This window comes from Neopsephotus bourkii, unplaced genomic scaffold (genome assembly GCF_033783945.1).
Source record: "Neopsephotus bourkii isolate Nb327-2 ecotype Australia unplaced genomic scaffold, CSIRO-AGI_Nbou_v1 NB_994, whole genome shotgun sequence".
NCBI lineage: Eukaryota > Metazoa > Chordata > Aves > Psittaciformes > Psittacidae > Neopsephotus > Neopsephotus bourkii.
This window is the reverse complement of record NW_026901486.1, coordinates 2307313-2316557: the sequence shown is the minus strand read 5'-3', so window position 1 is coordinate 2316557 and position 9245 is coordinate 2307313. Positions and strand designations below refer to the sequence as shown.

General features: G+C 53.9%; 1 protein-coding gene across 1 annotated transcript; it reads left to right on the top strand.

Moving 5' to 3' along the window:
• The first annotated feature begins 360 nt into the window (after nucleotides 1–360).
• On the top strand, nucleotides 361–5947 carry NKX1-1 (NK1 homeobox 1). The gene is made up of 3 exons (XM_061359793.1): nucleotides 361–1045; nucleotides 4670–4872; nucleotides 4948–5947. The coding sequence occupies exons 1-3, from the start codon at nucleotides 583–585 to the stop codon at nucleotides 5473–5475; spliced, it is 1194 nt and encodes a 397-aa protein (XP_061215777.1). The 5' UTR covers nucleotides 361–582; the 3' UTR covers nucleotides 5476–5947.
• The last annotated feature ends 3298 nt before the right edge of the window (nucleotides 5948–9245 follow it).

Genomic DNA, 9245 nt, shown 5'->3' with positions numbered 1-9245 from the left:
TAATATCTTCTTTATATTGATCCCGCAATTATTTAAAAGAAAGCGTCATCTCCTCCCACTTCTCCAAATAAGGCTATTTAGATGCTTTCCAGATGAGTGGAGGTGTGCTGAAACAGAGCTGACAGCCAAGTATATCACCGCCACCACCATCCTTCACCCGCTCTCCCTCTCTGCCCCCCTCCCCCGGCACACACTTTCACCGTGTCTCTCCTCCAGTGATGAAGATTACAGACTATTACAGGCGAGGGATTAATTTGTAGCCAATTACAACCCAGTGCTAAATATGAATGCATAAATAAGGTACAGCCTCGCGTCTGTGTGTATGTGTGAGGGGTGGGGGGGTAGCCTGGTGAGGATGATGAGAAGGAAGAAGGAGCAGCTGAGCGGAGGCTCTGAGCCGAGCATCACCCTGTGACTCCCGGCGGCTCCGGCCGGCTGGACCCCGGGAGCCCGGAGCCCGAGCGGGGCTGGGGAGGAGTTTCCAGCTCAACTTCGCCGGAGGAAAGCGGAGGGGGGCCGAGCAAAGAAGGGGGGTAAGGAGGGGGGGGAAAGTTGCAGCCGAGAGGGGCTCTGCAAAGAGACATGAATGTGAGCAGAGACAAGGTCGGTGACATCTCCATCCCGGCAGCGGCAGCCGCGGCGGTGACAGCGGCCGGCATCGGCGGGGAGTCCTGCGGCTTGCACGGGGAAGGCATGGACAGCCATGGGGAGCAGCGGCTCTCGGCCGGCGGCGAGCTGCCGCTCTACTCCTGCCCTGGGAACCGGGACAGGCAAGGGGACAGCCAGAGCAACACTCCCGGACAAGAGGGGGCAGTGGCCGCACTGCCCGCGGTGCACAGAACCACCTCCTTCTCCGTGCTCGACATCCTGGACCCTAACAAGTTCAACAGCAAACGGAGGCACTGCGCGGGCTTGTACAAATCGGTGGGGACCGAGTTCACGCTGGGGGCAGAGGATAAGCCCGAGGACTCAGAGACGGAGCTGGCCGAGCAAAAGGCTCTCGCCGAAGATTTCGAGACGTGCAAGAAGCCCGCAGGCCTGATCAGTAAGTGGGGCTGGGGGCTCGGAGTCCCCCCGGGATTGGGGTTGCACCCAGCTCTCAGAGGAAAGGGTTTGCATGCTTCTTATTCCCCTCTTCTTCCCCTGGCATCCTTGGGGGCAGCCGGCTCTCGGGGCAGTGCGAACTCTCCCTGCGCTGCTGCTACTTGGTGTAAAGAGGTGAGGGGGGAACGGATCGTCCGGCAGGGACACTCCGGCTTTTCGCCCTGTGCACCCCCTGCAGCGGCAGGATCAGTCCCGGGGGCCGGGCCGGGGGGGAAGGGGAGTGATCCCGCCGTTCGCATCCTCCTGGGAAAAGGCAGCCCGGGATGCGAGCTCTGGCTCAGGGAAGCGGCTCTTGGAGCTGAGGCTTCAGGGGACGCGAAACCCGGCCCCAGGGAGACGAAATCCTCTCCCCGTGCCCCTCTGTCCCCGCTGTCCCCAGGCACCCAGGACGTTCGCGTCTCTCCCCGCCTGGCTCCAGCGCCGCTGCCCCGGTCTCTCCCTTCCTCCCTCCCAGCCTCCCCGTTGCTCTGGGCGACAGATTCAATTTTCTCTCTCCCCTTGGCTTTTTTAGGACAAATCAGACTAATTGTGACAAAATGCTGGTTATCTCTGGAAAAACAATTAAATTCCTTCGATTACATTTAAGGTAAAATGTGCTTAGCAGCGTAAAGAGGCTGGATAATGGGAGAAATCGCCCCAGAGTGGCATGTAGGACTGCCTGGATCGATATCCTATTATCGAATTGTGCATATCTCTTTCAAGCACCTTGCAAACTCTTCCCTAACATCTAAATTATAGGGTCAAAATTCGGATAATTACTCGATTAAAACCTATTACACTTATTAGGGCTCGCTATTGATCGGGAATTGCATTCGACCCAAGCTCTAGATTGCTTTTTTTTTTTTCCTGGTCCAAATATCCCAACTTTCTCACCTCTAAACACGGCGATCGTGGGGATAGCGGAGGGTTTCCGGGAAAAGACGGTAGTTGTGGAAAAAAATCTATAGCTATTCTGTGTCCTGAGAAGGAAGAGAGAAGCCGGAGAGTGGCGGGGGAATAACTTCTTGGATTGGGAAAAATAAATTCCCTGTGGCCGGGAAGGGAAAGGAAAACTCGGGGCTCCCTAATCCCGCCATAGCATGGCTCGTTTAATTAAAATTAGGCGGGGAATAAGGTCTGGAATCTCCATCCCGAGATGGAGATTTTCTCATCCCTAAAGGAAAAACGGGAACGGGGCAGTAATAGAATTCAAAGGCGATTTTTAACTGCAGAGCGTGGCTGGGGTAATTATTCGTCTAAACTCATCTGACTTTTTGTCATACTAAATAGATCTGGGCGATCAGAAAGACTGACGAGGGCGGCCTATCGCTAATCTCGCACTTTTATCTTCAGACAAGGAGAGAAATGTATTTCTCTCCCCTCTCTTAAAACAAATCTATTCGAAGGCACCACGGCTCGGGGTGCTTCGTCTGCGGACATTGCGCCCTTGGTTGCTACGGCCTTGGTGTGGCAACGGCCACGAATAGAGCTGGGACTGCCCGAAAATCACGACGTTTAATTCCTCTCTTTCCCCATCATCATTAACACTCGCTCAAACAGTGATTTCATTTAGAAGTGCTCCGAAAAATAGCACCTGTACCAGGCAAAAGCCGAGGCTCGCCGGCATAAGGGAAGTTCGGAGAGGGTTTGTCACTCACCGCTCCTCAAGTTCGTTTAATGTGACAAAACAACGCTTAAAACTCCGTTTGAAAAGAACATCTTACGTTTTCCAGAAGCAGAATCTCAAATCCAGAGTCGATCCCAGTCGCGGTTGTATTCGCGCTGCGATGCTCTTGTTCAAGGAATGTTTTAGTGGAGCTACGGGTGGGATTTCGTGGAGTTTATTGGGAAAAAAATAGACTCTGGCACACGAACTGCTCTTTCCCTGCTCGAGGTGAGTGGGAGCGACTTTTCGGCTCTACCCCATGCGTGGAGATCCACGCACTTCTTAGGAATTGCTGGTGCAGGAATTGGGCAGCGCCGTTCCCGGGATGTGCCACAGGTTGCGGGTGGCAGCGTGTCGGGCCGGGGAAGGGGCCGGCGCTGAACTGAAAGCTGCCAAGAGCTCCGAATTGGCCCCCAGTTATCCGGGGATGTTTTATGATGGGATATTTACCGGGTGAAAGGGATTACAATCAACTCCTCTGCCCCTTTCTCTCCTAGCTAGCAAGGCATACCCGGTGTTAGCCAAAATCAGCTCGTCGAACAAAATGCACTCTTTAAAAACACCCCTAATCACAGAATCACGGAATGGTTTGGGTTGGAATAGACCTTAAAGATCATCTTGTTCCGGTATCCTGCCACGGGCAGGGCCACCTTCCACTAGACAAGGTTGCTCATACGGGCTTTAGGGTGTCGGTATTAGGGCACTGATCACGCTTGAGGTGAGGGCTCAGGATTTTGAGGATTGAAAATAACTGAAGTACGCTGGAGTTAGGGTGGCAAATGAGCGATTCAGTTTCTATTTCCCTGCCTCGGTTAACCAAGTTAAAGTGGTCCTTCATGGGGGCTTGCCGGGGCTGCATCCCCGTTGTAGGTGCGAGTGGAGGGAAGTTTAGGGGCGGCTGAAAGCTAAAAAAGAGAAAGGATTTTATTGGGTTTATAAAGGATTACATTGATGGGCTCCCTCCGTGTCCCCGCAATCGCGGACCAGCGGCGGGGGAATTTGTCTCCCGGTTCCCCCAGAGGAGTCCGGGTCCCGGTGGGGTCAGGAGCCGCCGGCTCTCTGGAAACGGAGATCCGCTTCCAGGCTTCACGGTGACAGAATCGTCAGCAGGAGTCCAACAGCCTTAAATGTCGGATAATTACCCTGCTCTCCGATGGAGACCCGTTAATTGGAGCGTAATATAAACCCAAATAAATTAAATGACCGTTAACTAGTTTGTACGTTACACAAAATGAGTTTAATTAACTTTGTATCTGCTCTGCTAATCAATACAAGTATTTACTCCACTTTAATACTTCCGTCTCAGGAAGTGACATGAGGTCAAACCAGGCGGAGGAAGGGTTAAAAATGCCAGAGTAAAAACCAGTAAATCTCCCATGGATGCAGACATTTCTGTCACTAAAATTGCTAAAAGCGATGTGACATCTTTACTGCCCGCTTCCAAAACGCTGCTCGGCCCGAGCGGGGACTTCTCCCGGCCGCAGCTCCGGGATCCCCCATTGCCTTCCCGAAGGCCTTCCCGGCCTTTGAGATCCATCCCCTGCGCTGGCCACGTCTCCTGCCAGCTCCTGCCCAAGATGAGTGGCTCGGAAGGGGCAGCGCTGGCAAAGCCCCCCGGGCTGCACAGCCCTTTCCTAGCTGCAGCCCCCGGAACGGCTCCGAGCCCTGTCCCGGCTGTTTCCCAGCCCCTGTACAGCGCAGCCGGCTGAGCGGCCGCGCAGCCGAGGGGTGCCCGGCCCGGCCGCATCCCCACGGCTTGTCCCGGTGCGGCGACCATCGCGGCCCTGCTTCCCAAGCATCCCTGTCCCAGTAACAGCGGGGTACCGTCGGTTGGGATCACTCCATGGGGAAGCAGAGGGCGGTGGGGACGGGGGTCGGGACCGGGCTGTGAGTCCTAACCGCAGCTCTCATTGCCCGCAGAGGACGGCGACCTCTACAAGGCCGACGAGTGCGACCTCGACTACAGCAGCCGGCCGAGCCGCAGCCCCGACAGCGAGCTGCCGGACGACGAGGAGCTGTGCAGCGAGGAGAGCGGCAGCACCAGCAGCAGCGCCAGCAGCTCGGCGGCACCCGGCGAGGCCGACGTGGGCCATCTCCACGCCGAGGCGGGCGAGGCAGGCGGCGTCCCCCCGCCTCCACCACCGCCACCGCCGCCCCCTCCGCCCCAGCAGCCGGCGGCGGGTCCCGGCGGGACGCAGCAGAGCCAGGCGGCCAAGCCCAAGAGGAAGCGGACGGGCTCGGACTCCAAGTCGGGGAAGCCCCGTCGGGCGCGGACAGCTTTCACCTACGAGCAGCTGGTGGCGCTGGAGAACAAATTCAAGTCCACGCGGTACCTGTCGGTGTGCGAGCGCCTCAACCTGGCGCTGTCCCTCAGCCTCACCGAGACGCAGGTCAAGATCTGGTTCCAGAACCGCCGCACCAAGTGGAAGAAGCAGAACCCGGGGGCCGACACCAGCGCTCCGACGGGCGGCGGAGGGGCTGGCGGCGGGGCGGGGGGCGGGCTGGGCGGCGGGGCGCTGCCCGGGGGGCTCAGCCCGCTCAGCCACTCGCCGCCCATGGGCAACCCGCTCTCCATGCACGGGCCCGGTGGCTACGCCGGGCACCCCGCGGGCGGGCTGGTGTGCGCCGCTCAACTGCCCTTCCTGCCCAGCCCCGCCGTCCTCTCGCCCTTCGTCCTGGGCTCGCAGACTTACGGAGCTCCGGCCTTCTACACCCCACACCTATAAGCCCGACGACGTTTCATCCTTCTCTTCTCCATCCTTCTCCGAGCGGCTTTTCCCTCCGTTCCCGAAAGGTGAAACCAACAACCGCCAGGAACCGAGAGCGGAGGGGAAGGAGCTGCCCCCTGGGCTGCTCCACCGGCCGCAGTCGTTTCTACGATGCTTTTTATACACGGTGTATCTGGACTGTGCTTCTGAGGGGAAGGGGGGGAAGAGGAGGAAGTGGAAAACCTCCCTTTCCCGTGTACATACACGTAGATGTAAATCCTCGTTACCTGTATTTTTATTTTCCCCGCCCCTCGTTGCTATGTGGGTTTGATTTTTTTATTATTATTATTTATTATTTATTCTTCGTTTTTATTCTGGTCTGGCCACTCGTAAAAGACTTCGAACACAAAAAGGTTACGTACCCATTTGACTCTCAGGGTAAACCAGACCTATCCCTGTCCCTCGACCTTGCTACGGCAACAGCGCTCGGCTCCCCCCCCCCAACTCCCCAACTTCCCTACCCGTGACGTCACAGTGACGACAGTTGCGTTTTACATACGTCACTCTTCCGCGAAAGTCGGACGGGGGGGGGCCGCGGGGTTGGTTTTTTCGTTGATCGTTTTTGTATATTTCTGGTTGTTACAGAAAACAACAAATGATAAAAGAAGAAGTTTTAACTTTATAATTAATGTATAAGGGAATCATGAGCGAGAGATGACCTGGAAGCACTTTGTTTGCTAAACACTTTAAATCAATCAATAAACTTGAAGGAAACGGCCGCTTCCGTGGTGGCGAGCCCCTGGGTTTCGGCTGGTTTGTTTAAGACAACTTGCCTCTGGCAAAGCCCGCTCCAGATGTTTGAGTCCTTTTTTCGTTCCGTTTATTTCTTATCCGGAAATGAACTTTATTCTAATACCCCAAGAAGGGTCTTTCCCTTCTTACTTCCCTTATTCGCATTGCCTTAACTGGCTTTGCCAATCGCTGGTGTGCAATATTAAGAACAACAAAAAATACATCGGTTTTGCCTCGTAAGAGAATCCGAGCTCTCCCATGTTTCCGCAGCCGCGGAGGCCGGGAATTGGGATTTCTGTACGTTTAATAAACCGGCTCTTTCATTCCGATTCTGCCACTTTAAAAATAAAATGATCTTTCCGTCGCCTTTCCGCTGGTTTTAAACTAGAAGCAAAGTCGCCCTTTTTGAATCCTTTCCTTACTTATCTTTTTTCTCTTAACTTCAAAGAAAAAGTCTGTCAAGGCTATGAGCATCCCGAGCGAGCTGCTTCTCTAGCGCGGCACCGGAGAGACGCTTTTATCCCGTTTCCACACTTCCTCCGTGATCTCAAAAATCACCCCGGGGAAGAGAGAGCTCTCTTTCCTCTAGTTCTTAGGTTTGGGGTGTGTGTTTTGAGGGTTATTTCCCTTTCCCTCCCTATTTCCTCCCCCTCTCCCCCAGCCCAGGAATTTGCCGACTGCCTTCCCAGGGGTGATTTTAAGAAACTAGCGTTTTCAGGAGCGATTTTGGGGAGCAAAGAGAGGGGATGAGCGCTGCGCATCCCCCATCCGCACCCGCTCCTCGCATCGCAGCCGCGGTGCCGGGTACCCGAGTTGCCGGGGTGCGGGGTACCGGGGCTCTGCTCCCTCTCAGTTCCCTCCTCCTGGTCCCCCTTCTTCTGCCCCCGGCCTGGGCTGGCTGCGGGGCTCTGCGGGGAAGAGGCACCGCGTCCCGCACACCCTCTGCAGAGAGAAAGGGAGACCTGAAATGTTTCACCCTCCCGTGGAAACACCGTCTGCAGCCACCGCTGCTGTCACAGGCAAGGGGCGAGAGGAGGTGCAGAGCCCCAGGGGCGGGAGTTGCGACCGGCTGGGTGGGTGGGTGCCTGTGGGGAGGATGCGGGCAGCCCCGCTCCGTTCCGCGTATTCATCTTCTTTCACCTCGAAGCGTGCAAGCGCCACAAGTCCCCGAGCAGACTCGTTTGAGTCTCTGCAAATGAGAACTTTAATGACAAAAAAAAAGGTGTCCAGGGGAAGTATTTACAAGCAGCACCTGCAGTACAGCTCCGCGCAGCTTTCACTGGTAGGAGAAAAGCGGCTCCGCTGGGAAATGGATACTCACGAGACTATTCCACACTGTAAAACTAAACCGTTGCTGAGCAGGTTGGAGCTGGTGCTATGAGCAGCTAAACTCTTAGCTCAGGTGGGACACGACCCAGCTTAATTCAGAGATAATTCAAACACCGGAACTCAAAACAATTCCCTTCCATGTGGAAGACAATTCAGCTCCAACAGGGAGCTGCTCAGAGATCCCGAGTAGATGATTTTCCTACTCCACGTCAGTTAGCATCCCACCAGTGAAACACGTTCATGTATTATTACTCTCAGCTGCCGGAGGAAGGAGTCAGCTGGGATTTCCTAGTCATTAAACTCCAACAAGGCTTTTCACAGTTTAGAGCAGGTTGAAAACAGAGCCACAGGTATCTGTCTCAGAGTAGTTTAGGAAGTTATTGGTAATCCTTGCTCAAATGTCATCCAGAGGTCTGAACTCACAGAAGTCAAGAGCAAAACTGCAGAGCCTCAGCTCTTGTACATGTCTTCCCTGGTGTGCAGAACATGCAGCAGCACGGAGCATGCCATACCCTCAAGTCCCAGGTCCCAGGAACCTGTCTGTATACAGAGGCTATTTAGAGCATCAGCACCACAGGGTGAACCCTCAGACGATGCTCCTTGGTCCATGGCGTTGGACCAGGCTGCACGGTCGCAGACCTGGCATTGAGAAGCTTGATGGTATCAGCTTGAGAAACACCCCTGGTCTGAGTGCTCAGCACCCATTGTGTGAAAGCCAAATGCTGTCCCTGCCTGAACGTCCCAGCTCAGACATCCATGCTCCTGCCTGTTGATGCTCTGGCTTTTTAAGAGAACAAAAGAGGGCTTGATGCAGCAAGCTGTCAGCACACTAGATAGTCACAGACAGCCCCACAGCTCCCACACTGGCACCAACCCCACCCAGAGCAAGGCCCAAAAGCTGATTCCCATGTGATACCTACCTGATGTACCCAGTACACCGCACACAATGCTCTCTGCTCCTGCATGGAGCTACCTGGAGGGATGCAGCATGTTTTCAGTGAGTAATCAGTAGGAAACAGAGACCCTGGTACAGCATAAGTGGAACCTACTGTCTGAGGGGGAGACAAGCAGGACGTGTTTGCTCTGATTCATCCTGTGAGTTAATTATTATTTTATTTAGTTATTATTACTTTACTATTTATTCATAACCTTCAGTGTTAGGGGATTCAGAATGCAGAACACATTCAAGAGGACACTTTGCAAAGCATTTGCCAGAGGACAAATTCTCATCACAGATACACGGAGGAGCACATTCAGAGTCTGAATCAGTGTTTTCAAGTGAAGTCTTTGGCACATACCAAAGAAAATCTGGGGCATCAGCATATTTTGAACTAATTCCTACAAAGTCAATGTTAAATCCAAGGGTGTGAATTTGTATTAGTGAGAAATGATTCTGGATATTAACTGCATCTTAGCATTGTTCACCATATGAATAAATGAGGTAAAAAGAGAAGGAAACTTCTGTGCCTCTTTTACTTTACATAGTTTAACTTACACTGAAGTTCACATTCACTGAATAAACAACACTAAATATGTCTTATAATTGCTTACACAAAACAGTCAATGATGTTACACCAGATCATTGCAAACCACTGTTCTACATTATCACCCCCCTCACACATTTCTTGGAGTTATCTCCAGTTGAGCAGGAATGCAGACTTAGTGAG